Genomic DNA, 26,593 nt, shown 5'->3' with positions numbered 1-26,593 from the left:
CGCCATTGAATGAACACCAGGGCGCTGCGCTCCGATTGGCCCCGAAGGCTAAACTCCGCCCCCTGTTCCCGGGGGGCGAGGGCCAGCGGGAGCGGGGATTGGCGGGCGTGCCCCAGCCTTGAGCTTCATTCATAAATTCGCTGGAACAAAGGAGTGGGCGAGCCGCGGCTGCGATGGGCCAATGGGAGGCCGCCCCCGGGCCCCGCAGCGGTCTCACGGCCCAGAGGGGCGGGGCCATGCCGGGCTCCGCGTGGGCTGCGAGCAGCCGCCGGTGAGGGACGGGCACCGGCACCGGGACCGGGACCCGGCCGCAGCTGACGAGCTCGGTCCCTCCTCGGAGCCCAGGTTTCGGCAGCCGCGGACGCCGGGAGCCTGGGGGAGCCGTGCCGGGATCGCTGCCCCCCGAGCGCGGCAGGCAGGGACCAGCCCGGCGCACGGGCGGCGGGATGAAGGCGTACCTGGACCAGCGGGTGCCGTTCACGCTCCCGCAGGTGAGCGGGGAGAGGTCGGGGGTAGAGGCGCGGGACCCCTCTGGCCGGGTCTGATCCGCTCCTCCCGCAGCAGCCTCCGGGCCAGGCGGCTCCCGGCGGAGCTCTCATGGGCGTTGGGAAGAGAGCCGCGGATCCGGGCTTGCTGCCGCCGCAGGATTCGGAAGGTAAGGGGGAGCGGGAGGGGATGGTGACAGTGAAGGGGAAGCCGAGTGGGCGAGGAGCGGGTTCCCTGCCCCTTGGTTCCGCCGGGCCTCCCCAGCGCTCCGCTGAGGAAACCTCTCGCTTTCCGCGCAGAGCTCTTCCAGGACCTGGGCAGGCTCCAGGAGACCTGGCTCACAGAAGGTAGGTACTTCCCTCGCTCCCTTCTGTCTGTCTCTTGCCGCTCCTGTGCTCTGTTTGCCCGGCTTCCTGCTGTAAGCGCTTTATCGAGGCTTGCCAGCCTCTGGCTTGTGAGAACCAGGAGGCGTGAATCGCGCTATGGTGCAGGGTGTTTGTTCGTGAATGGAACTTGGCAGCTGGCCACTTATTTCCCTGGTTACGGTTTTCGCTTCAGGCTACTTGTAACTGGTTCTTTTTCGTGCTAATTTCATAAAATCAGAGTCTGGTTTGGGTTGGAAGGGACCTCTTTGAAAGGGACGTTCCTGGAACTGACCCACTGCTCAGTTTGGTGTCTGAATTGTTCCGCCGTTTGACTTCAAGAAAGAGCAAACTTCAAATCCCAGGAAGTCCCATTAATGCAAAGTGAAACCGTTTTTACACCGTGCACTGAATTTGCTTAATTCCAGTGCTACGAATGATCGGTTTTGATTTGATTAATCACATTTAAACCAGATCCTCAAGCACAGACTCTTGCTTAACACAAAAGTGCTTATTACGATGTAGGAGCTTAACAAATATTTCACAATGATACTATAAAAATACACATACTGGTGAAAAAGGGGGTTTTAAGTCTCCAAAAAGGTTTTTGTCGATTAAGGGGGGGAAAAAAAACCTAAAATCAGATGGTTTATGTTCATTTCAAGCTGAAATGATGCTGATCAGGCAGCGGTCAGGACTGGGAGGGTTGGAAGGATGCAAGAGGAATTACCTGGAGGCTGTTCAGGATTGAAACACTTGCCTAACTTGCATCAGGGCTGAAAAATGAGTCGCTGCTCATGTCCTAGATCTCTTGAATGTGCACACAGGCTTGAGACTGGTTTCTCTTAACTACTCAACAATCTGGAGCTGCTGAGAAGAGACGTTTGCTTCAGAACTGATTTCTAATGGTTGGTAATATTTTTAGCTCACTAATCTAAATAATTCGCATAGAATCGCTTACAATACTATTGCCAGTAGCAGGGTGTTTGGAGAAGGAATTCACAAGTATCCTGGGGTGAAGGGAAGGTCACACATGGTCCCATAGAACTGCACAGAAAGAGGGAATCTGCTGCTATACATGATCACTAAATGTTCATGAAACCCTATTGCATGAGTGTGCTTAGAATATAAGAATAGATATATATATGTAAGTATAAATGCAGGTTTGGGGAAAGCAAGAAAATGTCTATCTGTATTGCAACTATATGAAGTAGATAATGAATATTGTGGGTTGGAACTAGACCATCTTTAAGGTCCCTTTCAACCAAAATCATTCTATGATAGTATAAAAACACATATTTTCTCCTGCAACTTGGCCTTGTAGCCTTCTACTCCAGCACTGCAAGTAGCACTGTGCAGCAGTGGGGCTGTGTGCTCTCACTCCAGCCATTCAAATCCACTGCCCGTTGTTAATGCGGTGTTATTCCCTAAGGTTTATTTTTGGCATGTCTTGTCTAGCTTAGCTTCAAGTGACTGAGATTAGTGGGTTTCCATTGTCCATGTCCTTTGACTACATCACCTTTGCTTTAGAGCTGAGGGAGTGCACGCTGCAACATCCCAAACCCTCGGTTGCTCTGTTCTGTACCAGCATTTCTTTCAGCGGTGCTTTGTGAGAGGTTTTGTGAAATATCAACTGCTCCAGGCTGTCCCCTGCAGTAAAAGGGATGGAAAAGTAATTGTTAGAAGTAATGAAATACTCTAACACAACGCGTGCTGTGGTTAAGGTTCTCCCCACAGGTTCTCCCAAGGCACACCCCAAAGCTTAGGTCTTTACCACATCAGTTGCTGCCTCTGGATAAGGGAGCACAGCTCAGGAGGTGGACTGAGGCCACCTGCTCTACTGGAAGGTGTCCCTGCACATGGCATGGGGTTGGAACTGGGTGAGCTTTAAGGTCCCTTCCAACACAAACCATTCTATGCTAATGTTGCTAACTGTTTCCCTGCTCACCGCATCCAGTAGCATCTCGTTCCAAAGGGATCGGCTGCTCTAAGGGCAATGAGGCCTCTGCAGATTTTCAGATGTCTTTGTTAGACAGTCTTTGACACATTCAAACGTCTCAGACCTTGCTGTTATTCTTGGACTTGTCCTAACAATGCTGTCCATGGGGCAGATGCCTCAGAATAAGCTTTACTGCGCTGATACGTGGGGAAAGAACAACTGGTTGCTGTCAGGTCCTCTTTGACTACACCAGCATTTCCCATTGCAAACCACACACGCTATTAACATTATACACACTATTCACCATCTCCCCTTCCTGCTACCAGATATTCTTTTTGTTCTTCTGAAATGTTCTCCTGCAAATGTATTAGTTGGTGGCTGCTTTTCCTATGCTAAATGCTTTAAAAATCCCTGTGTGGTTTGTTTCTAATGCAAACTGTGAACCCTGAGCTGATAAACTTGCTGTTGTCCTTATTTCCAAGGCAAGGGAGAAAGAAGCTGGCAGATTTAAGGGGCAAATCTGCAGGCAAAAGAACGGTACTCATTAATCCCCAAGGGAAACTCGCCTTAGTCACTAAAGTGCATCCCAGCAGAAAGCTCGGATCTTTCCTGCATAGGCTTATTTCTGCCTTACTGTTAATTACACCATACAAAGTGCCAAATCTAATTCTCCTCTCCCTCTCTCCCTCCCCTGGCAGCTCAGGTTCCAGACAGCGATGAGCAATTTGTGCCTGACTTTCATTCAGAAAACTGTAAGTAGCACGGGGGTGATCACACACCTCAGGGCAGGCTACACTGCAACCAAACCCATAAATGCAAGGCACGGGCATTGAGGCTGAAGTACTCATCTGACTTCTGTGTTGTCGTGGAACAGGTTGTTGTGATGGTGACAAAAACAACCCCCATGCTAACCGTCCACATCTGCACAATGCAAAAGTATCTTTGTGTGGTGGTAGCTGCACAGTCCCTTATGCACAGTGGTTTCAAGGGATAATGTGTTTTAGTTGGGGTAGGTGTGAAGAATTAGGCCTCCCTGAACAGCTGTGGAAATGCGTCGCCGTGACAATCAGATGTTAGATTTGTGCTATTCCTCCTCCCAAAGCAAAATAAATCAGCACGGAATGGTGGTGCTGTGACCCCTGCAGGTGCTTTTGGGGGGCTCTGCTCACCTGCGGGGCCCCTGCCTGAGCATCCGCTGCCAGCGTGGCCTCTGTGAGACAGCGGTCCTGTCTGCTGCGGGAGGACACAGTATCCCTGGAGATGTGCTTGCTGGCTTGCTCGCTCTCTGTTCTTACGAACAGATTGCATGTGCTCACACAGGAGTGCACAAATGTGTGCTCTGAGAGCTGGGCAAAGCATTCAGGTTACAACGGAGCTGAACCTTGCACACAAAGGCCGTGCAGCTCTTTCTGCTTTCCTCCCGCTGGCCCTGCAGCACAGCCAGGTTTGCTCTCTGAGTCATGTATCTTGTTTCTTCCTCTTTTTGACCCAGAACTGAGGAGAGGGTTGGTCCAGTGTAGCACATTGAATGAATGAATGAATGAATGAGCCAGTTGTAATGCAATAGCCTGTTCCAGCTAATAGGGGCCGGAAAGAATTGGCTGCTCCTAGCACAGCCAGCTTCTTGACACTTCAATGGAGTGCAGTGTACTGGGCAAAGCAGTTTGGTTTTGTCCAGCCCTCCTTCCCCCCCCATCAGGCTCAGCTGACACATCATCACTTTTAGATGGGTTCTATGCATTTGCTTAAGCCATCCACTGGAGAGAGCTGCTGCAGACAGGAAGGGAATGGATGCCGCAGACATAGCAAGACCCTTTTGTCTTTGGACCCTTGCGTGGGCCTGGGGTGTTAGCACCAATGCAGGGGGGTCACATCTGGGGTACAGAATCCAGCACTCACCTGCAGCAGCTTGGGCAGTGCCAAGAGCTGTTTGTGCCAAAACTGATGTTCAGTGGCAGCCCTGGGAGCAGCCATGGGAGCCACTTCTCCCTCAGAAGCTGCCACAAACAATCCGAGGCTCCGGTATCGTATGAGTTCACTTGTTCCTCTTGCTCCTGTCAAGCTGGCTGGATCCCTTTGGATGCTGGCAGGGTGTAAGGATGGGCTATTCCAACACCAGCTGAAACCAAAGCAGGCAAAAGGAGTCAGGTTGGGGTTGGTTTTCCCCTCTTGCTGAGGAAGCTAATTCTGGAGAGGGGTGTCTGCGATAGAAAGTGGCCTTAATCCCCTGTGCCTAGAGACAGCAGCCATCCCTCCAGCTGTCCCAATAGCCACTTGCTGCAGCACTTCAGAAGGGACGATGTGTCCTTGTGTGAGGGAGAGCTGGCTTGAGGCTGGCTGGTGCACACAGAGCTCGGGTCAGTCCTGAAGCTAACGCAGTGAAAGGATGAGGTCGGGCTGCTTCTTGCCATCCTGAAAACAATCCTCACAGCTCTGAACATCCCAGGCTCTGTCAGCGGCATCGCGTCGGCTCGAAGAGGTGGGAGGGATCTCCTGGGGAAGGACTGCAGCTTATGGGAAGTTCACAGTTTTGATGGGCAGGGAGGTTTGAAGAACCAGCCTAGACCCAGGTACCTTCCTGCGGTCACTTTTCTTCCCTTCCTAAGTGTCAGCGAGCTCCTAAGAGCATCAGCAGAGCCCAGGGGCAAAGGCAGAAGATGCTTGACCGTGTCCTTCCACCGGGATCAGCTTCTCTGAGGAACTCGTGAAGGCAGTTTTGCTCCCTGCTGGATTTAATCAAGCATGAAAAGGAACAATACCCACATCCTACTTCCTGGTGCTGTAAACTGCAACCCGCATTTGTTATTCATGAAACCCTAACCAGCCCGAAGATCCCTTCTTGTTTGCATTAGGCCACGAGCATGAACCGCCGGGCTGGAAACGCAAAGAAACCCTTTTCCTTTGTGCCTGGGTTGTCCCTGATGTTTCGGCTGAGCAGAGCAGTTCAGGGATTCCCCCAGTCCCACACTGAGGGTTATTGGACTGTCAGCATAGAAGAGGTTTAACACAAGGAAACCTGTATTAGGAAATGACACGGGGAGCTGCAAAGTACCCACTGGCAGCCTCCTGCCCGGGACGCACCAGTATTAACCTGGTACAACTGATGACATTAGGTATTGAGAGGCCTGGAAGCTGCTCTTCCACCTCTGAGGGATATCACAGTGAAAGCAAGGACATGGAAGTCAGACTTCTGGGTTTCACTTGTATTGTATTGCAATAGGATGCAATACAAGCAATAGTATTTATTTTCGCTCAGAAAACCTTCAGGTTTTCAGCTGTGTCTACAAACCCCTGACATTTATTGTCTACTGGACAAGCAAAACTATCAGGGTATCATACTAGTGCATTATCATTGAAGGCTACGTGGTGATGCTACTCCCAAGACATGCTCACCAGGGATGCACTGGGCTTGATGCAAAGCAAAACTTGGCTTTTATGTGGTTAAAACAGAGTATGTGCAAACTGTCCCAGCCTGTGCAGCTCAGGAAATACCCACTTCAAATCCCTTCTGGAATGATCGCAGAGCACGTTAGCACTTACCTTCGATTTGCTCTTGTAAGGTTGGTGTATCACACAAATCCTCCTGAACTGAGGGCAGAGCTCAGGTGCATCCAGCAATCACTTGTGCCTATTGCTGTTCCTCTGAGCCACCTGAACAAGCACAGGGTGGTGGAATCTCAACTGACTTTTCCTGGCTGATAGATGTAAATGTAAGCGTATTGCTCTCTCTGTACCCAAGCAAAGTCTCAACCTGGTCTCTCATTTCTCTCCTACAGTAGCTTTTCACAGTCCTCCTGCTAAGATTAAACAGGAGCCACAGAGTCCCTCCTCGGACCCCACGCTGTCCTGCACCCATAAGCAGCCATTCCAGTACCCCAAGGGCGAGCAGTGCCTTTACACCAGGTAACACAGCTTACACAGGGGAGGTGGCAGGAGCTGCTCTGAACTCAAGCACTACTGCATCAGCTAATAAAGAGGTGTTATGAGAACAGTCTGGTCTGTCTGCTGGGTAAGGGCAGCGCACACGTGCTGCAGGGGGTCAGCTCACGGCAGCCTGCTCATACTTCCATGTATTGCACTGCATAGGGCAGACCTGTTTAGGGTAGATCTGGGCTCACCTCTTTTTTCTCTTCCCCGGTGCCGTTCCTCAGCTCCTCTGATGCTGAGAGCATCTCTCATGTGCCTTTCTCTCCCCACTGCCTTCCAGACTCTGTCCCACAAGGAGCTCCCTGACACCGTTGCCCACAGTCCCAGCTGCTTGCCTGAGTTTTAATACGGGTTCTTCAGCACAGACACATCCAGTGTTCTCTTTGAAGGGTTATTGCTATCGGTTATTGCATGGGGCAACCAGAAAGGAAGGAGTTTATGCCGGGGGGTTTTGGCCTGGGAGGCAGCACAGAGGGGCAGTGTCTGCGTGAGAACTGTAATGCTCCAACATCTGTTTGTCCCCAGTGCCTATGATCAACCCAGACAAGTTGGAATCAAGTCCCCCAACCCAGGAACCCCGCTGCAGTCACCATTTCAACCGTTCCCTAGACAGGACAGAAGCTTCCTCACCCCTGCGGGGCCACCGCATCCCACATCCAGCTGTGGATACTCCAACGAGAACAGGTGAGTTACTGCCAGGAGGAGGCAGGCACTGGGAAGAAGGGTTTCCACCTCCATGCCTGAGGGAGGGAGGGGCTGCAGCATCCAGGTTCAGGCGCTCAGCTTCCAGCCATCACGGCATCCCCCCCATCCAAAGTACCTGGGACGCAACACTGCTGCCTAGGGCTTGAAGAAGTCTGCAAGCCTAAGCCTGTCAGGTTCTGCAGGCCATGGGCTCTGTAGCTGCCATGGCAAACCTCTTTCACGAGGGTCCCTTCCTTGCCCCAGCCACACGTGCAGCTCCTGGAGCCCTTGTAACAGGCTGAGGCCGAGTTTCTGTCCCTCAACCAGCCCTGCCCCGGGGCCAAGATCAGAGGGGCCAAGCAAGCAGCCAGCCCGTGTCCTCTCCCCTCTTCTAGCTCTGTGTACCAGCCACCTGTGGAGACGTGCTGCTCCTTCCCCTCCTCCCAGGGCACAGCCCAGGAAGACCCTATTGCCTACCAGCGCCAGATGTCTGAGCCCTGCCTCCCATACCCTCATCAGGGCCTCAAACGGGAGTACCAGGACCTGCGGTACGAGCAAGGCAGCCAGGTGGGCAGCGGCAGCCAGTACCCAGCAGCTCTGGTGATCAAGCAGGAGCAGGCGGACTACGTGTACGACTCAGGTAGGATGAACTGGCTCTTTCTGACTGCGTAAAGCTGGCATCAGTGGGGGTGAGCAAGCTCCTGGGTGAACACCCGTGGCTGATGGCTTTGGAACGCTACTCCAGCATCCTCAGGCACGTGTGTGGTCTGGGAGACAGGCTGAGCACAAGAGAAAAGGGTTGCAATTCTGGAAACCTCTCTCTAAGACACCTCTAAGAGGATTGGGTGATCCTCTTATCTTCCCACAAGGGAGAAGTCTTATTTCAGCAGACCTGTCCATCAGACCCTGACATCACAGCACCCTCTTCCAGAGGGAACGTTACTTGTGGTCTCCTTCTCCATTGTGAAGTGTTTTCTTTAGCAGAACTGAATAGATAAGTCAAAAGCTCCTATGAGGGTACAGAATCCACCACTGTGGTTATGCTGATACTACACGTTCACCGGGTCTTTCTGTCCAGACAGGGCAAGCAAATGTGCAAACCCAGAAGCATGCTGTTTGTGAGGGTAGTTTATGACTGTAATAACACCCAGCCTCAGCCCAGAGTAGCCTTTGCCCTTAGCATCAGCAAAACGTCTGCTGCAAGCACTAGCTGTACACAGGAGTCCGAGGGAAATGGAAGGTAAATCTTTCCAAAGCCCCCAGTCACAGCTCATGGCTCAGGTGGGAATGAAAACCAGGTTTGAAACAGAAAGCCAAGATTCAGAATACACAAGATACAGAAGACAGGCCCTGCAGCGCTCGTGCGCAGAGACCATGAGAAGACTTGCTGCTTGTTCTCAAACTCAGCCTATCCTTTCCTTTATGTTTTCTGAGCTCTTTGTGAGCATATGATGTGAAAAGAGACAGGGAGACTGAAGACATCTGCAGTCACAGTTGTGGCTGCAGGAAACATTCAGATGCTGCTACAAGTGAGGTCTACTACAGCGTAAGACCACCAAGAAAGCAAAGTGATGCTGCTACTCTCCATTAACATGATGGTAGTACTCCCGGGGGAAGGTACTGCCTTCTCACCTGTGGAAACAGCAGCAGAGCGTGGTTATCTTAAACTCAGGTAAGGGAGAGGTGTCATAGAAACTTAGCCCATCATCCAAGGTTTTGGATGGAGCGTGCATGGGTGACTGATCCTGGCTCCTCTGAAGGACATCATGGGATAGTACTACGGAAACATATGACTGGGATTCATGCTTGGAAGTGGGATGAAGACGAGGTTGTGGTGGGATGGCTGAGACATGAAACGTTCTCAGTCTGCCACTACCCTTTCAGGAGGGCCTTAGGAGGACGTTGGTTAGAAAGCAGCGTTTACCTGCCCGCCTCTGGAGACCAAGCTCCTTCTGCTCCTGTACTTCTTAATGAAACAAGTTCATTACTTGCTCTGTAGATGTTCCTGGCTGTCCTTCCATGTACATAAATGTGGAGAGTTACCCGAGCCATCCAAACACAGAAGATGCATTAGGTAAGAACCTCAGTGACTGTTGTCTTTCCCCTGTATTGCATTGCCCTCTGTACTACCTCTACGACTGCCTCTGTTGCTTCCTCTTTCAGGCTGCAGCTATGACAAGCAGATGAGGTCCTTCACTGATGATGTCTGCGTTGTTCCAGAAAGATTTGAAGGTTGGGAAAAGAATGGCTTGGAGTTTGGGTGACAGATGGGGTTATCCAGCAACTCTGCCAACTGCTTACCCACTGTCTGCATAGCTGGGTACACTGTGTTCCTGCAGGGGTGGTAGCTGGGGTTCAGACCTGCCTCTGGGAGATCCCATTTCTTGAGCTCTTTGAACAGCAAAGAGGCCTTTTACCATAAGTAGCTTCATTGTGAGGCTCTCCAGAGCTCCTCGGGGCAGAGCTGCTGGTGAATCGGCTGCTCTGCTGTGCTTGAACTGGAATATTCCAGTTGTGAAACGTGCTTTGTGTTTGGTAACTGCCTTTGCAGCATCACCTGAGCAACACCCGCTTCGTTCTCTCCGCAGGAGACATCAAGCAGGAAGCTGGAGGGTACCGGGAAGGGCCCCCATACCAGCGACGGGGATCTCTCCAGCTCTGGCAATTCCTTGTGGCTTTGTTAGATGATCCAACCAATTCCCACTTCATTGCCTGGACTGGTAGAGGGATGGAGTTCAAGCTCATTGAGCCGGAAGAGGTGAAACCATCAAAGCAGTTAGCTTCTCTACAGGCTCGGGGGAAGCAGCCCCTGCTCCTGAGGCTGGAAGTTCCTCTGCCCTGGGAAGGCTCCTGCCTACCAGTGGTACCTTCAGTCAGGTGCTGACAGCAAATGGGCTCTGTAGTGGGAAGGAGAAAGATTTACATCACACAGGGTTCTTCAGTTCGAGTCCTACCCTTCTTGTTGGAAAGCTGCTAAGTAATTAGTTTGAATCTATTACTGTGTGCTTGTATGTGTTGTGGTACCATTCCTCACAAGAGAATCTGCTGGATAATGTTCTTTTGCCTTTGGGTTGGGTTCATGGACATTCATGCACGTGGTTGCTTTATTCTACAGGTAGCCAGGCTGTGGGGTATCCAAAAGAACCGTCCGGCCATGAACTATGACAAGCTGAGCCGATCCCTTCGCTACTACTATGAGAAGGGCATCATGCAGAAGGTCAGTTTGCAAACAGATGTGGGGTTTATGCCTTTAATGATGCTTTTCATGTTTGAGATAGGAAGTCTTTCTTCTTCTGTACCCGGCTGCAGTCAGGAGAGTTGGCATTTGTGCAGCTGCAAGGATGGATAATCAGTCTAGACTTCCAGCTGGTGAGCGAAATGCTGCTTGGGGTTGGTGCTCTGTGGCAGGGATGGTGTCTTCCAGATCCAGAGCACTGGAGAGGATAGCTGTGAGTGTAATCATGTCCAGTAGAGTCCAGCCAGGCTCTGCGGATGCTGTTGCTACCTGGACAGAGTCAGCTGGCAGCAGCCCATTGCCCAAGGGCTGTGTCAGGGGAGCCCAGAGCAGCAGGAAGACAGCACCAGGGGTAGTTTAAAACTCCGACAGGTTCCAGGGTGATGTGCTGGAGCAGGCAGAGGGGTTGCAAACCTCTCTGCTGCCTCGGAGCACTGCGTGGTGCTGCCTGGGCGCCTGCAGCATCCATCCCTTCTCCCCTGCAGGTGGCCGGGGAGCGCTACGTGTACAAGTTCGTGTGTGAACCCGAAGCCTTGTTCTCTCTGGCCTTCCCTGATAACCAGCGGCCAGCTCTGAAGGCAGAGCTGGACAGGCAGGTCAGTGAGGAGGACACGGTGCCTCTGTCCCACCTGGATGAGAATGCTGCTTACCTGCCAGACCTTGGGAGCCTCCCTGCACAGCTTTACAGCAAGGGCTACACATACTAGCACCGCCGGGAACACACTCTGCCACCTTTGCTTGTGTGTAGTAGAAGTCTGGGTAGTGTTCAATCAGTATAAGCAGTTTTCCAGGTCAGCCTGGGGTGGCACTGAACTATGGATACCTGCTTTGGTCAGGAAAAGCGTTCAGGTACACGTGGGTAAGCACCTGACAGGGCTCTTGTGTGCTTGTGGCAAGCCCCTCATATTGATCAGGATGGGGCTCAGTCTCAGTGAAGCAGACGTCCGAGCAGCAGAGCTGCCATCCCCCAGGGCTCTCTTACAGGTACAAGGATGCTGCAGTGCTGCTGCTGCCTCCATTCCTCCCCTGCACCTCTGTATAACCTGTCCTCAGTAAGGGCTGTCTCTGACCTACGTGGACTCACCTCTGCAAGGCCAGGCCTGTCTTCTTCCCAGGATGGCTGCAATGCAGCGCTCACAGATCATACACCTTCCCTGGGACCTGCTTTGTGGGGATGGGGAGCACTTGCCCTGTACATGCATAGTCCTGCCTTGTCACCTCCTTGCTCACAACGCTTAATGCCCGGGCTGTCTGAGCAGGGCAGCTGGAGGCACTGGCCAGGACTGCGTTACCAATCCTGCCCCTGTGGCAGCTTGTAGCAGAAATCCTCTATATTGATTGAAAGCCTCATTTCCCTCTCAGCCTCTCCCCCTGCATGGCTGATGCCAACCCTCTTAGCCTTGTCCCTGGGTATAAGGGCCAGGAAAGGCAGCTCCCTCCCCTTCTCAGGCCAGGGACTCAGAGCAGCCTTCTACACCTTTGCTTGCCCCCTGCAATCCAGAGACTTGGTGTTCTGGCACCTGCCATCCCGCCTGCCCTGCTGAGCACTTCCTCTGGTGTCCCAGAAGCGAGGGTGAAGGGGAACCCTGCCATTGGTATAAGCTGCCTTTACTATTTATGAGTGTAAAAAATGCTGTAATTAATAAATTGGTTTATGGCTTTGGCCAAGTGCAACTTCATTCAGCCCCTGCCGGGTCCTCCCTTCCCTTCTGAGCTTGCTTTGCCTGGCTCCTCAGCAGCTTTGGGTAGCCCAGGCAGAGAGCTCAGGGGTGCCTGGTTACTTCTGAACCGTGGTGGAGTTCAAGAAACAAACACAAGCAGTCCTACAGCCAGCACTGAATGATCACAACGGAACATTGGCACTTCCTGCTGTACCTGGTGGCAGGGGAACATCCCCGGAGCCAGGAGCAAGGGCAGTACCACCACAAGTCCTTCTCTTTCTTGTATTAAGAGCAAACAGTTGGGTTTTGATGTGCGCATATACATGGAAACATGTGAGGTATTCTGCTGTGACTGTGGTGCTTGTGACAACCAGCTGATGTGTGGACACCGGCCACAGAGACTGAGCCATTCAGATCCACACCTCCCCAAGCAGAATGACCTTCTAGTTCTGTTTCACTTTATGAAGATCTAAAAGCATGAAAAAGCTCAGGGCATTTATACAACGTAATAAACCAGTATATACAACATCCCTGCCCACCTCTGTACACAGGCTTCCAATGGAACTATTTGTCAATGTGAAACATTCTCCAGTCCACAGAGTGTAGAATCTACTCACCAATGATTTTAGCAAATGTCCCAGCTTTAGAAAGAAAAGGAGAAAAAGAAAGATGGGGTCAAATCTGCAGCTCTGAAGTCAAGTTAAGTTTCATCTGCTTGCAACAGGAACAGTAATTCACAGATGCTTCAGCAGCCGCAGCACACTCTGGACAGTCAACTCCTGTTTAACCAAGGAACTGTTATGCAATGTTTCATAGACATGTGAGCTGTAAGAGCCCATTCAAGCCAAAACCCAACAGCTGTGAAGTCACCAAGCACTGCAAGTGGAAATAAAACACATGACGCATTGTAGGGAAAGGCGAAACATCTGTAAGCACTTATGCTCACAGACAGAGCCGTGCTGCAGAGTGGATGTGGTTAATTACTGCTCAATACATCAGCCTTCAGCACACAGAACATGGTGATGAAGGATAAGACCTGCAGTCTGACCTGTGCCATTGGCCAAGTAGGACTGACATCCTAGCTGTGTTTCAAGGGATCATTTCTGCCTTATCCCAAAGGCACAGATACTAAATATCTCACCACAGATGGCTTGCATAAGAGACAGTTACAGTGAACAGGAAAATGCATAAAATAGGAAAAATGGAGACCAAGCAGCTCCTCCAAACCAGCCACTGTACAGGAGTGTGAGCAGAAATAAATCCCTTTGTGCAGGGTAAAGAAATAAACGATTCCAGCCCACATTTTTCTGCTCATTCAGAACACAGGCTGGAGAACAACTGTTTTCTACTCACTACCCTTTTGCTGTTGCTCAGCTCAGTGCCCAGACTGCAGAGTCTTGGGGTTTTCTCTCTTAAAAGGAGAAGGATTAAGGAACAATGGTTCAAGAAGCATTTCAGAACACTGAGAAGACCCAGGACATTAGCCATGCAGCTACGGAACCCGAAGGGCAGCTGACATTAACACACATCGCCCCCTTGTGTTTTTGCTCTGAAAAGACTTATTTCCTGTTCATGGTGGAATTCAACCTCAACCAAAGGTTGAGTACTGAAAGGACTCTTTGCAACAGTCAACAGTGAAAGTTCCTGAGGGAAGCAGGCTCATCGCCGCCTGAATGCACGTGATATCCTCCAGGCATTGGGCTCCTCGTAGCGGTTGTAGAGGGGTTCCAGTCGCTGCTGCTTTTTCTGCTTGCTCAGCTTGGTTGGATCAGAAACCTTGAAGAAAGCTGGTGCAAATTCCACCAGCCAGCGAGGATCAATAGTTGTCACTTCACGCATATACTCCTTGGTGGTCAGCACCAGTTCATGATACACCACCCTGTAAATAGGGACAGTGACTTTGGAACTCAGTTTTTCCAAACAAGAGACAAAAGGCAAAGGCTGGAGTATCTAAGCTTGCCCCTTTATCTCCCTTTCACCCTCCTTCAGCATAAGGCTCCTTATGCTTCAGAAGAACACTCCAGAAGAACTATCTTCTTTTTCCCCTCCTAGTTCACAACTACTCTTCAGTACAGAGCTGCTTCATTCCTCTTAAAATGAGTTTCCTCTCTACCACCTCCCTAACACTCAGTGTTTTAAACTCACTTCCACAATACAAAAACACAGAACTGCAGGCTTCAGGCCTGTCCTTGGCTCAAAAAGTCCATCTCGCCTCTGCACAGGCACTAATTTTAACTGCAGAAAGAGCTAGAAAGCAGCAGCCTATACTTTGATCTGTACCCTACAAGTAGTGCACACCACAAGCTTTTAACTTACAAAGTCTGAACTGAAACAGAAAATGACATGACGTTGCCTTACCATTCTGGCTGCCTGTTGAAGAGAGCACTGGATGGGTGGATATAGACTACTTGTTGATCAATTAGTGTCCGATAGCCTTCCTGGGGATCCTTCTTTGCTGCATTTCGGAAGAAGCCACTACAGATGGCTTTCTGGACCCGAACTGTTGCCTTGCCACAGGATACCACATCCAGCTTGTGCCTGCCAGGCAAGAGTTAGAAAGAAAATGAGAGTTGGTCAAGTCTAACCATCAAGAAAGCAAAGTCACCACTTGTGCTTCGTGCCATGCTCACCTGTCCATAATGCCCAGCATCTGCTTGCGGATGTCCTGGGCTCTGCGTAAGGATCGGGCCTGGATAAAGTTTTCATAGCACCAGGGATTTGAAAACTTATTGTTCTTCCAGGAATTGTAGACAGCCAGTAGAGTGAGGTGGTCCCCTTCTGTCTGATGGAACTTGGCTTTCTTTTGATCAGCAAGTGCTTGTTTATCCTAATATATAAAATAGTTATCAATCAGCATCAAGACAATCCCCGTGCAACATTGAAGGACATGGGCTCCTTGTCACTCCTACCCTGACATTTTAAGTCTACCAAGAAACAGGTGATGTAAGACTGAGAAAACAATATCTGGAGTGGTGAGTGGCTAAGCACCAAAGAGATGAGAATCTGAAGGTCACTGGCTCTCACTAGGCCAAAACCATGCCTGTATGAAAGGAAAGCCCAGAACTGTTCTTGCCAAAGAGAGACCCCAGTAGACTTTCCCAAAGTCTTTCCCATGGGTGACAAGGGAGCATCAGAAAAGATGAAGGGCCTAAGTGGCTCACGCATACAGCAGGAAGTCTTTGCATGCACTGAACTAGCTATTTTTTCACCACTCTAAAAGCAACCTCAATTATTCATCATCAAAGGAGCTGAAGCAGCAGCTCCGACCCTGCTCGCCTACCCACCTCTCCCCACTTCTCCAATGTGCAGATAAAACATTCAAACACTGTGGCTACCCAGATCAAAACAGAAGTTAGACTCAACTGCAGCAGTTCATCATAATGAAGAAATAATGCATTCAAGAAGAGTCTGCTCCTGAGAAATCCTACCACAGCACAGGCTGCTACTTGCTGACTTAGAAGAAATCAGCATAGGGTAGGACAGCCATGATAAAAGTGTACTCTGAAATCTGAAAATTACCAGAGCATTTTGAACCCCAGAGCTCAAGTTGGTTTAAGGTTGATTTAAGGTGTAAGGCTGGTTTAAGGCTGTACGTGTTTAGCAGGAAACACAAAAGAGAATGTGAGATTTCTAACTTCCATCTTCCCATCTGTAAAGAAACAACCGGCATCCACAGCTACAGGATGTTTAACCAAAAGGTACACTGGAAATGTAACGAATGAGCAAATAGTCTGACAAAGCTGCAGATTTATTGTGTCAAATATGCTCACTCTGGAGGCAGGCACAGAAAACCCACGCAAACAGTAACACTGCTGGTTCCTTACCTTTGGCCTGTAGAACACGTTCTGTACAGACAGCATGGAGACTATTGTCAACATCTCTTCGCTGCATCCCAGATGTACAGACATGATCAACATCTTACACAGCATAGGCTCCAAGGGGAATTCCGCCATCTGCAAGAAACCTGTTTCAAGATACCCTGCAATATCTCAGAAAAACCCTGAGTTCCCCCAGTGCAACAGAGAGCACTGGCCCTTTCTTCCATGCTTCCTTTCCAAAGCAGTGTGCTTTACCCAGAACAACTTTACTCAACACGAACCAAATTATTTCTCTATATTCACTATCCCAATACTTACAGGGAATTTTTAGATATTAATAAAAGTAATCCTATGAATAAGGAGAAATAATAGCTGCTCCTTAAACAGCAAATGGTACATTAACTATGGTAAGTGAAAAGCTACCCATAAAACACATGAGAATAATAGCAAAAGGAAATCAATAGTGCTAGGCAAGTCCTTAGACAACTACTCTCATGTCACCCCCTGAATATTTACAGCCCTAACAGTGCTAAGGAGTATTCTCTTTTGCCTACCCTGCGCCCAAGTCGAGTGAGCAGTCCCTCATCGTCCAGGGCTCCCAGAGTGTACAGCTGCTCCATGGCAGTTATGAGAGTTTCCATTGGGGGAGCATCCATAAAGTCAAAGGAGAGCAAATCATTGATTCCCATGGCCTGAGCAGAGGGAGTGAAGAAAACCCAAGTTAAAGCACTGAGAAGGAAGACACCAAACTCCAGCCACAGCCACAACACCACTGAACAGCGAGGCAGACACTTGTTTCTTGAAATGCTTATGATCACATTGGCTTGCTCCAAGCTGATGAAATACCAACCTTCAGGGAAAGTACTGTACTGGCCAAATTTGTTCTCTGGATTTCAGGCACGTTAGTGGTTAGCATTTCGTCGCGATAAGCACGCTCTGTATATAGCCTATAGCATTTTCCTGGTCCTGTTCTCCCAGCCCTTCCTGCTCGCTGCTTTGCTTGAGCCTAAAGGGAACACGGCATCTCAGTGATCAAAAACAGGCACAGGTGAACACAAGACAAATAAAATGATCAACTACTCACAGTTTTACTTGTATTAATAGGAAGAGATTTCCAATACAAGCCAGGAAAGTATGTATTCCTTAGGCACAGCCTAAAGGAATCTCAGAGAGTTATCAAAAACATGGCTTTGTTATTGCCTCACTTTGCTTTCATGTCTTCGTGTGCCACATCATCATGAAACACATAACCAGCAGGGTTAAAAAAGGATAAAGAAATCAAACACAGAATGCCTACCTGCGAGATTGGTGTAACAACCAGCTGGTCAATTCCAGTCTTGGAGTTATAAACCTTCTGCTTCACAAAGCCAGGATCAACAACGTAATATATTCCATCAATAGTCAAAGATGTCTCAGCGATATTAGTGGCGATGACAACCTGCAAACAACAGTGTGATTCAGCAGCAGTTCTGTGTCTGGTTGCCAAGCCAACCTTGCTGCTCAACTTAAACAACCCATTCTATGTGATACAGTTTGTTATAAGTGCAGCTACTGTCATTTATCATCTAAAGGAGAAAGGTGTTCACAGAAGAACAGAAAGGAGCATTACCTATAATCAAAGAAGGACAAGTTTCAAGTGTATCTACATTTGGTTTGCATTTGTGTAATATGGGAAAAAGCATGATATAATCCATAATTAAAACCAAGTGAAAGATCATTGTAAGTTTGCAAAGACACTGCACTGACTACAGAGAGAATTCCTGCCTATCACTCACAGTCCATATTTAGAGAAGAATCTTCCAGAGAGTATTCCTCTAGTTATTCACTGTTTGGTAGGAAATTTACAACTATCCAATGGGAATTGCATATAGATTTCACTGAAGTTCATCCCTCTTATATGCAGCATTAAAAAGCAGACTGAGAACATTCCAGAGGTTTGTTGCACCAGAGGTTTCTATACACATTTTCAAAGGCTTAGAGAACACGTACAGGTATGTACACATGCCTATACACATGCAAAAACATGCTCTAAGCTACATGTAAGCCACCTCTTCTTCAAAACTACATTACTTTGTCTGAAGCCGTAATTAACAATCAGAAGATCAGCAGTGGAATACACCCCAGTATTAAAATACATCAGCAGAAACTGAAGCCACACAGAGCTGAACTTACCTTTCTGCTTCCCGGTGGGGCAGGGTCAAAGATCCTGGTTTGCATTTCACTGGGTAAAGCTGAATAGACTGGTAGGATAATTAACTCTGGAACATCAGGTCCTAGAGATTTCATCCTCTCATAGAGGATTTCACAGGCAGTGTCAATCTCTTCCTGACCAGTCAGAAACACCAAAATGTCACCTACACAGGAAGTAAAGTACAACATCCACAGAATCAATACTGTGCAGTACAACTCCTGCATGACCACATTTCCATCCCTCACCTTTTCGATTCAAAGCAGAATATGCCCAACTCTTGGCTAGCCCTTGTGCAACAACTTAGCCAGAAGCAACTTACTTCAGTCTTTCACCCAATTTTCTCAGCATTTACTGTATTTTCAAACAACAGAGGATAGTGCTGAGAGCATTTTTCTCATGTTACTAATACATGATCCATGACTTAAAGAAAGACCTTGCTTATAGATTAGTGACTCTGAAACACCAATAACCCTAGACCACTCTCTACTCACCTGGGGGCTCTGTCAAATGGATCTGCATTACTGTAATCAAACTGGCATCCAAATAATCTGTCTCTGGCTCTTTCGTGTACAGGATTTCCACTGGGTACGTTCTGCCAGGAATGGTGAAGATTGGTGCTTCATAGAAATACTGAGAGAACTTCACAGCATCCAGTGTTGCTGATGTCACGATCAGCTTCATATCCTGCCGCTTCTGCACTGTCTGCAGTGGCACAGAACATTCTCAAGTTATTTAATGCCTTTGGGACTATCAACCTATGGCACTTAAGCCGAGAAATATGACCAGTAAAAGCAGGTTTAAGGTCTGAGTAGAGGAACAGGTCATTGCAGTATCCAGAATTTCGAAACAAACCATCCTCTAAGGTGACATTTCAAACCTACTGCAGAGAGCCTTTGTCAGACAAGGAAAAATCACAGCAAGAACACTCCTCTGCTCATCCATCATTACAAACATCCTGGACTGCCAATTCTTATTGTTTCTGCTGAGTTTCGCTTAGTGTCTTCACACAGAGGCTCATCTTATGAAAGTTTGGACTACAAACCCTTTTGAGCATTTGCTTTGCTTCAGAAGAGACTCTTAGAGCACAGGAATGACTTGCGTGCCTTTTCCTGTGAGCTCCTACATTGCATAAAGAGGACGCTGAAGCAATAAATATCAAATGCTGCATTACCTTCTTCAGGAGTCCAAAGAGCACATCTGTGTGTATGGTCCTCTCATGGGCTTCATCCAGCATGATAATAGCATACTGGGTCAGATCAGGATCTATCAAACACTCCCTCAGTAACATACCATCTGTCATGTATTTGATAACAGTTTCAGGGCTAGTGCAGTCTTCAAATCGAATGGTGTAGCCAACCTAGAAAGAGGAGTTGCACAGAAACTGAAGCTTCAGAATTAAGCTCTTAGCACTATTAATTCCCAGTTTGATTATTCTTAAAGCTCACTGTACTACCTACACAGGCAGACACACATGGGCACAAGCAAGCTAGCTCTAGGACTGATTTTTTCTCCTTTTCCTCATGCTTATTTTGACATGATCTTCAGCATGGAAACTCACCTCTTGTCCCAAGCAGCAACCAAATTCCTCTGACACCCTCTTCGCAACAGACATTGCAGCCACTCTGCGAGGCTGAGTACATCCAATCTTTCCTCTCGATGTATACCCTGCCTCTGCCAGGTACTGGGTGATCTGGGTTGTTTTCCCAGATCCTGTCTCTCCAATAACAATCAGGATCTGGTTGTCATGCACAGCCTAGAAAAGGTCGTAAGAGACACACTTGTCAAAATTCATGAACAAAACACAAACCAAACCAACCCAATACAGTGTATGTGGGACTAGACTGAGACCTGCTGCTGAACCAGACAAAAATCACACACATGCTCTTACTGATCAAGTCAGCAAACTGCTTAAGCATTCATCCCCTGCCAACATGATGCTACATGTGTTCACTTTTGACTTACACTCAATAGATTCGTGGATGTTTGTTAAAATATGCAGATACATAATCCTTTACAACAATTATTCCAAGCTACAGCTCTGCACTTAAATTGATCAACTGGCTATTCACATGACAACAAGCCAAACCAAGATTTGATGTTACTGCTTGCTCAAACACGAACGCTGTCCCAAGAGCCTTACTTGTATCAGCTGCTCCTTCAGTCTGAAGATTGGGAGACTCTCTCTCTGCTCAATGATGGAAAGCTGGGTCTTCTTACCATAAGAAGCTTTGTTACCACCAAATGCATGTTTCTTCCACTCTGGGATATCATTTGGCATCATTCCAATACCTCGCATGTTTGCAGCTATTTGTCTTCCATCCACTAGGAAAGAAATAATCTCACCATTACATCTAGCTTCACACAGCAGAGACCCTCATGATCCTCCTCCTGTTATCCATCACCCATGCCTTCTATACTTGTGGATTTAAGTATTTAAGTTCCTACATGCATACCCCCACTATTACATTAATCCCCATATAAAAAAACATGCTTCACCACCCAGCACACCTTTCATGGACAGCACGATACACCTGTACATTTCCATTGACATTCCCGTTGCCACTTTAGTGGAAAAGAGTTTCTCCTTTGCCTCACTTGACAAGCGAAGCAGACAAACACAGCATCAAGACACTGCTTCTGGGTTGCTCAACTGTCACAAACACAGCACAGTTCACACTTCCACATATTCAGGCATACCATCAGGGAGAGGATCCACCCAGTGTGTGTTGAGCCCCATTGGGATGGAATCCATCTCTGCTTCTCTCTGGGCTTGTTTAAGTTCTCGTCTTTCTTTAGCTAAAGCGCTCTGCATCATTGCGGCCTGGGACAAGGAACCATCCGGATTCTGGAAAGCAAGAAAGAAGTTAAGATTTCAAGCACTCCCACTTCTTCAATTCTCTGTCACCACTGGCCTTTAGAACCTTTAAAACATGTTAAACTTTTTATCTATTTAACTTCCAGAATGTCTCCATTAACATGGTTTCATGAATGTCCATGGTTATGACTAATACGCAGCATTCCTACACTGTTGAGTCAGAAGGATTATGGGACAGCCAAAGAAAAATGAGTATAGCTAGACCATCTTCTACTTTCAGAGGGTAAGAAAAAGCACAGCAGAGAAAGAATGTTCTAACACACTTATGTGAAATGGTTGCTGCTGCAGTCTAATACGCATTTGGGTTCTATTATTTCACTTCACTGTCACCAGTTAAATAAGAATCCAGCTTTGTAAGTAAAGAAAGTATCTTCAGTTCAGTGACCATGTTTTTCTGGGCTCTCAGTAATGTCCAGCTGGAAAACTGGTTGTTAAACTCCCAAATATTTAATTGAATCAAGTACACTGGATTTAGCCCTGGATATCTCTTACCTTTACTATCTTGATCGGACTCATATCCATGCTCTGTTTAGTATGACCTCGAAGGAACGGTGGCTCTTCCTCAACTAACTCAATCTCCAGGTCCTCATCTGAAATCCAAGTGACATTTGTTAAACATCTTTCAGGTACATAAAAGCACCTCCTCAAACCATGCTTTAAGGGTATTCTGGGTTATGATGTACTTAAAAGGTTTGTGGAAACAGCACAAATAAGAATGCACAGACAAGACACATAAAAATGGCACTAATAATAAGGCTAGAGCAATCCTAGTTCCAGATGTTTAAGATCACAACAAACTGTGAGATCTTTCACATTCACTTATATCATTAGCTCTTTCGGAATCAAAACACATCCAGAAACACAAGGAATTTACAACAGTAAGACTATTTGGAAATGGTACCTTCTTCATCATCAACTTTAGGGAGAATCCCAGTCTCCTCATCAAAGTCAGGAAATTCTTCCTTGGAAAGCACATTAGCTGCAATCATCTGGGAACAGAATAAGCATAACATGAATTTGCCCCCATGAACAAACACAACTCATGTCTATGAGGTCTCAGTTCTAATGCAATTAGAAGATTTGTAAAGCAGGAACAAGAGAATGTTGTGATTGCAGAACAAAGGAATGGTCCAAGGGCTGAAGCACCTCTGGAAACAGGCGGAGAGAGCTGGGCTTGTTCAGCCTAAAGAAGAGAAGGCTCCAGGGAGAACTTAGAGCAACTCCCAGTGCCTAAAGGGAGTAACAGGAAACCTGGAGAGGGGCTTCTGACAAGAGCCTGTAGGGACAGGCCAAGGGGAATGGCTTTAACCTGCCCGAGGGGAGACTGAGATGAGCTCTTAGGCAGAAGCTCTTCCCTGTGAGGGTGCTGAGGCGCTGGCACAGGGTGCCCAGAGAAGCTGCGGCTGCCCCATCCCTGGCAGTGTTCAAGGCCAGGCTGGAAGGGGCTTGAAAAAACCTGCTCTAGTGGAAGGTGTCCCTGCCCACAGCAAGGGGTTGGAACTGGATGAGCTTTAAGGTGCTTCCCAACCCAAACCATTCTGAGATCCTATGAATACAAGAACACACCTGTTTTATTTCCCATTTCTCTGGGTCTGAAATCCGGGTGAGGCGCTTCCGTTCAAGGCTGTCATCCTCCACCTCTGGGGCATTCACCAGGGACAGATGACTGGGTCTGTCTGGGTTTCTCATAGATGTTTCTTCATTGGTTTCTCCAACCAGGTTTCTCCTCCGGTTTGGATTCAAGTCTTCCCCAGTGTCTTGATCAACATCCTACATCAGATTGATTGATCAGTCTATTTATACTGCACTTCTTATCTTTTAACATTAGGGCTTCCTCTAACACAAGAGAAAAAGGTGAGTACATTTCTCAGAGTACTGCCAACACCAGCCCAGACACAGAAAATGTTAGTTTCTCATACTAGAAAAGGAAGACAAACAGCAACAACTTCAGGTTTGCTGCCACTTAGCTACCACAGCAAGTCAAAAACTTGTTAGGAACATGACATCACAAGACTCTATAGGAAATGAGTAAGAAGTAATAGGCCACAAATATGGAAGAGTAGCTCAATGTTTTTTAACTCCTCCTTGAGGGGTTATGCATTAGTTTTCATCAAAAAGAGCTAAAAATGGCAAAAAGAGGGATTCTGGCACCACAAACTTATTATAAGCACTACAGAATGTCTTCCATACCTTCATGCTCAGGCTGGTTTTGGATCCAGTAAAGGATAAGACTTTAACTTTTACTCTTTGTCCTTTGCTCACCACATCAGCAACATTGGCAACACGTCCTTCTCTTCGAAGCTCTGAGATGTGGACCAAGCCCTCCCAACGCTTCCTGCAGGTGAAGCAGAGGGGCCCGAGATGTCATAAATTATTACTCTGACAGTCCTAAAGATCATTCAGAGTCCGCATTATTTTGCTGTCACCTGACTGTGCATGTTCATAAACTAGCTTTTGTAAGAACATTCTCCACTGAGAGAAATAAACCTTCATCCTGGCATCAACCCCAGCATTCCTTACTGCAGCCTTAGAACCTCTAAGATGCTGAAAGGAAAAGGAATTCGCATGGAACAGTACCAGATTTATTATGAACAGCAGAAAGTACCTTAGTCCTTCCAGTTGCACAAAACATCCAAATTGCATTATACTTGTGACTTTGCCATTGTAGATGTCCCCGATGGCAGGCTCCTCAGGTGGGGGACGGTCAATGTGTTTGTCTCTCCATCTCTCATTGCTCCTCTCAACGTATCTGTCTCGATCTTTACGGTCCCTACTTGGACTCCGAGTTCTGCTCCTTGACCTGTATCTGGATTTTCCCCTGTTCCTGTCCCGAGTTCTAGAACGAGACCTAGAGCGAGACCTGTGCCTTCGCCTCCTGTCCCTGCTACGACTCCGGCTCCTCCTCCTCTTCTTTGCCCTGAGAAGCAAACAGAACATATTTGCAGTGAAATCCCACATAAGAACAGGAAACACCAACTGCCAATACCCACTCCCCAGACACATGCTAGAAACCTACCGGTGGTCACTGCTCCTCTGCTTGCCTTGCCTGTCCGCACTGGGCATCAGAGCTTCAAGTTCTTTAAGTGCATCAGCTGCCACTTTTACGTCATCTTCATCTAGCATAGTCTGTGAGAACAGAGAACTGGTCTGTAAGAAGGCTGATAATCAGTCTACAGAAGGAATAACCACTCACATGGCTATTTAGAAGGCATGTAAGAGGAAAAAAGATCAGACATAATACATGTTCTAGGGGAATAAGAGTAGTAAAGCTACAATTCTGCTTTTATACAAAAAGCTTTTGACTCAATACATCAAATTATTACAGAAATATAACATGCAAATCCCTTGGAGCATTTGAATGGCCAAAATGTGCATCTAGTTTGCAATCCATCATGAGTTTGAGCACTATGTAAGAACGGATTCAACTATAACTTCCATGTCACAAGAGCCCCATCTTCCAGATATCCTGCAAAACAGCTTCCACGTGGCAACTGCTGGAACAACCATTCTTGGAAACTATAAGCAACAGTATTAACCTTCTGCTGCTTCTGCATTTCATTTCTCACAATCCGCTTCTCTCCATGCATCAGCAAGAAACACACTAACATAAAAAAACCCTGAGACAACTTAAAACTAAGAGAAACATAATCATAAATAATGTTTTCATAGACAAAGGAAATCTATAAGCATGACCTTACCCTGATATTGGGATTGTCTGGCCTGCAAAGAGCTGGAAACAATTCCTTCAGCTTTTCCTTCTCTGACTTGGGTTTGACAACTGCGTCTGAGAAAAACCAAAATCAAAATAGAGGAGCTTGAGCCTTCTGTTTCACAGTGAATCTGTGAAAGACATGAATACTTCCAACAGCACGCTCAGGGTGGTTTTAGAGCCTAAACAGATTTGCTAATCTACTGCTAACAACAGAGAGCCTCCCACTCCACAGTAAGATACAAAGCCTTGCAAGCCTAGAGCAGTAACTACACCAGTTGCCCCAAGCATGGCCAGAATCTAGAAGACCACCAAGCAAGAGTTTTGGTTTTCCATACCTTTGCTCGCAGAGGATTTTGGTGGGGGCCGCATGGTCTGTATGAGACGGAGCAAGTTACTAATAAGGGAATCCTGAAAAATGGAATAAAATACTTTAGTCTAAAGCACGACTGCAACCCTGGCTTCCATTCTGAGAAAGCACCAGTGAGGGCTTATCGGCACCACAGACAAAGGGCAATTCTGAAGATTCAGGTTCATTTTTAAAATGTATCACTGGACACATCCTAAAAACATGTAATAAGCTGAATCTGAGAACTATTCTGATCATTCCCTTTAAGTGACTTTTCTACTTTCAATCACCTTTGTGATCACCTACTTAATCCAACCACACTCATTCCATGTAAGTATAAAAACACTTACAGCAACATTTACGTTCATGGAAAGCTGCTTTTCCATATTTTATATACTCAAGGAAACAAACAGAACCCTTTGCAAAGACTACACAAGCTTTTAAACAGGAGGGAGAGGGGGGCCTGGCCGAGGCAGGAATCCCCAACTGCTAAACAGGAGTTTTCCAACTGAAAACAACAACTAGACATTAATCCCACCCCCTTCTCTTTAAAAGAAGCTTTATGAGATAAAGCTGGCCAAGGAGAACGCGTAAGTAACGCTCGGCTCTCACTCACAGTGAACTCGGCACCATTCTTCAGCAGAACTGCTTTAAACGTCTCAAACGTGGTATTTTTCTCAGCGAGGTTTATCACAAACTCGGCTACGAGGAAAACACAGGGAGGAAATGAGGAGCAATAACTGCGAGGCCGTGGAAGCGCCTCACGCTGGGGTAAGAAGCTGCTCCGCGGCTCTACCTCCACCCGGGGCAGCCGCAGCGCTGCTTCCCCCCCCCAGCAGCGGCTCCCTCCCTGCGGCAGCAGCCCCGCCAGAAGCATTTCCTCGCCCTCACGCCCGCCGTTTTGTGAGGTAAAACCCCCCTTTTCTTCCCCAATTCGGAAGCCCCTCCGCAAAGCGCACGCGCGGCCGCCAGGAGCGGCTCCAACAGCCCCGGCCGCCTCACCCAGGTCCTTGTCGTTGATGCCCAGGTGATTGTCCAGCTCCGTGCACACCTTGGACACGAGCGACAGGTACTCGAGCTGAGCGAGCTCCTCCACCGCCAGCTCCGCCATGGCCGCGCCGCACTTCCGCATCCGGGCCGCGGCTCCGGAAGCGTCATGGAGACGGAGTGGGCGTGGCCTCTCGGTGCTATGGGGCGTGGCCTCTCGGTGCTATGGGGCGTGGCCTCTCGGTGCTATGGGGCGTGTCTGTGTGACGGCGTTTGGGGGGGGGGGGAAGCCCCCGGGGCATCCCCGTGCCCCCCAACAGCCCCACGTCACCCTTGTGCTCCTGCCCCCGAGCTGGATCAGGTCTGCTGG

At 48.1% G+C, this 26,593-nt stretch overlaps 2 protein-coding genes across 7 annotated transcripts; one reads left to right on the top strand and one right to left on the bottom strand.

Annotated features, from left to right (window-relative positions):
- Positions 1–434: 434 nt before the first annotated feature.
- Positions 435–12,110, top strand: ETV4 (ETS variant transcription factor 4). 6 transcript variants are annotated; one of them, XM_062628846.1, is made up of 12 exons: positions 435–491; positions 565–655; positions 786–833; positions 3,486–3,539; positions 6,564–6,690; positions 7,240–7,398; positions 7,794–8,038; positions 9,398–9,472; positions 9,562–9,630; positions 9,987–10,156; positions 10,514–10,615; positions 11,119–12,110. In XM_062628846.1, exons 1-12 carry the CDS (start codon positions 447–449, stop codon positions 11,338–11,340), a joined length of 1,407 nt encoding a protein of 468 aa, XP_062484830.1. In that variant the 5' UTR covers positions 435–446; the 3' UTR covers positions 11,341–12,110. The 6 variants fall into 6 exon arrangements, with proteins under 6 accessions (XP_062484830.1, XP_062484829.1, XP_062484832.1 ...); XM_062628845.1 differs by having other exon boundaries at positions 562–655; XM_062628848.1 differs by lacking the exon at positions 786–833.
- A 1,801-nt stretch (positions 12,111–13,911) lies between these two features.
- Positions 13,912–26,374, bottom strand: DHX8 (DEAH-box helicase 8). The gene is made up of 23 exons (XM_062628844.1): positions 26,239–26,374; positions 25,853–25,938; positions 25,226–25,298; positions 24,877–24,962; positions 24,195–24,304; positions 23,784–24,095; positions 23,369–23,513; positions 22,745–22,948; positions 22,080–22,167; positions 21,671–21,768; positions 21,001–21,148; positions 20,444–20,625; positions 19,862–20,056; positions 19,475–19,660; positions 18,795–19,005; positions 18,285–18,466; positions 17,410–17,550; positions 16,963–17,118; positions 16,667–16,804; positions 16,119–16,247; positions 14,925–15,121; positions 14,653–14,832; positions 13,912–14,173 (listed from the first exon to the last, which is right to left on the bottom strand). Exons 1-23 carry the CDS (start codon positions 26,366–26,368, stop codon positions 13,954–13,956), a joined length of 3,597 nt encoding a protein of 1,198 aa, XP_062484828.1. The 5' UTR covers positions 26,369–26,374; the 3' UTR covers positions 13,912–13,953.
- Positions 26,375–26,593: the final 219 nt, after the last annotated feature.

Source organism: Pezoporus occidentalis, unplaced genomic scaffold (genome assembly GCF_034315485.1).
Source record: "Pezoporus occidentalis ecotype Australia unplaced genomic scaffold, CSIRO_AGI_Poc_V1 ctg324, whole genome shotgun sequence".
NCBI classification, from domain to species: domain Eukaryota; kingdom Metazoa; phylum Chordata; class Aves; order Psittaciformes; family Psittacidae; genus Pezoporus; species Pezoporus occidentalis.
This window is presented reverse-complemented; position numbering and strand designations above follow the sequence as displayed.

Bases quoted from the DNA above. Each gene is read 5' to 3' on its own strand.
- ETV4 (XM_062628845.1), top strand. From the start codon at position 447: ATGAAGGCGTACCTGGACCAGCGGGTGCCGTTCACGCTCCCGCAG. The intron at 7,399-7,793 runs GTGAGTTACTGC...CCCCTCTTCTAG, and splicing joins GGATACTCCAACGAGAACAG to CTCTGTGTACCAGCCACCTG. The intron at 8,039-9,397 runs GTAGGATGAACT...CTTGCTCTGTAG, and splicing joins GGACTACGTGTACGACTCAG to ATGTTCCTGGCTGTCCTTCC.
- DHX8 (XM_062628844.1), bottom strand. From the start codon at position 26,368: ATGCGGAAGTGCGGCGCGGCCATGGCGGAGCTGGCGGTGGAGGAGCTC. The intron at 20,626-21,000 runs GTATGCCTGAAT...TTTCTTTCCTAG, and splicing joins GGTGGATCCTCTCCCTGATG to TGGATGGAAGACAAATAGCT. The intron at 19,006-19,474 runs GTAATGCAGCAT...GTGCCACTGCAG, and splicing joins TCTTTGGACTCCTGAAGAAG to ACAGTGCAGAAGCGGCAGGA.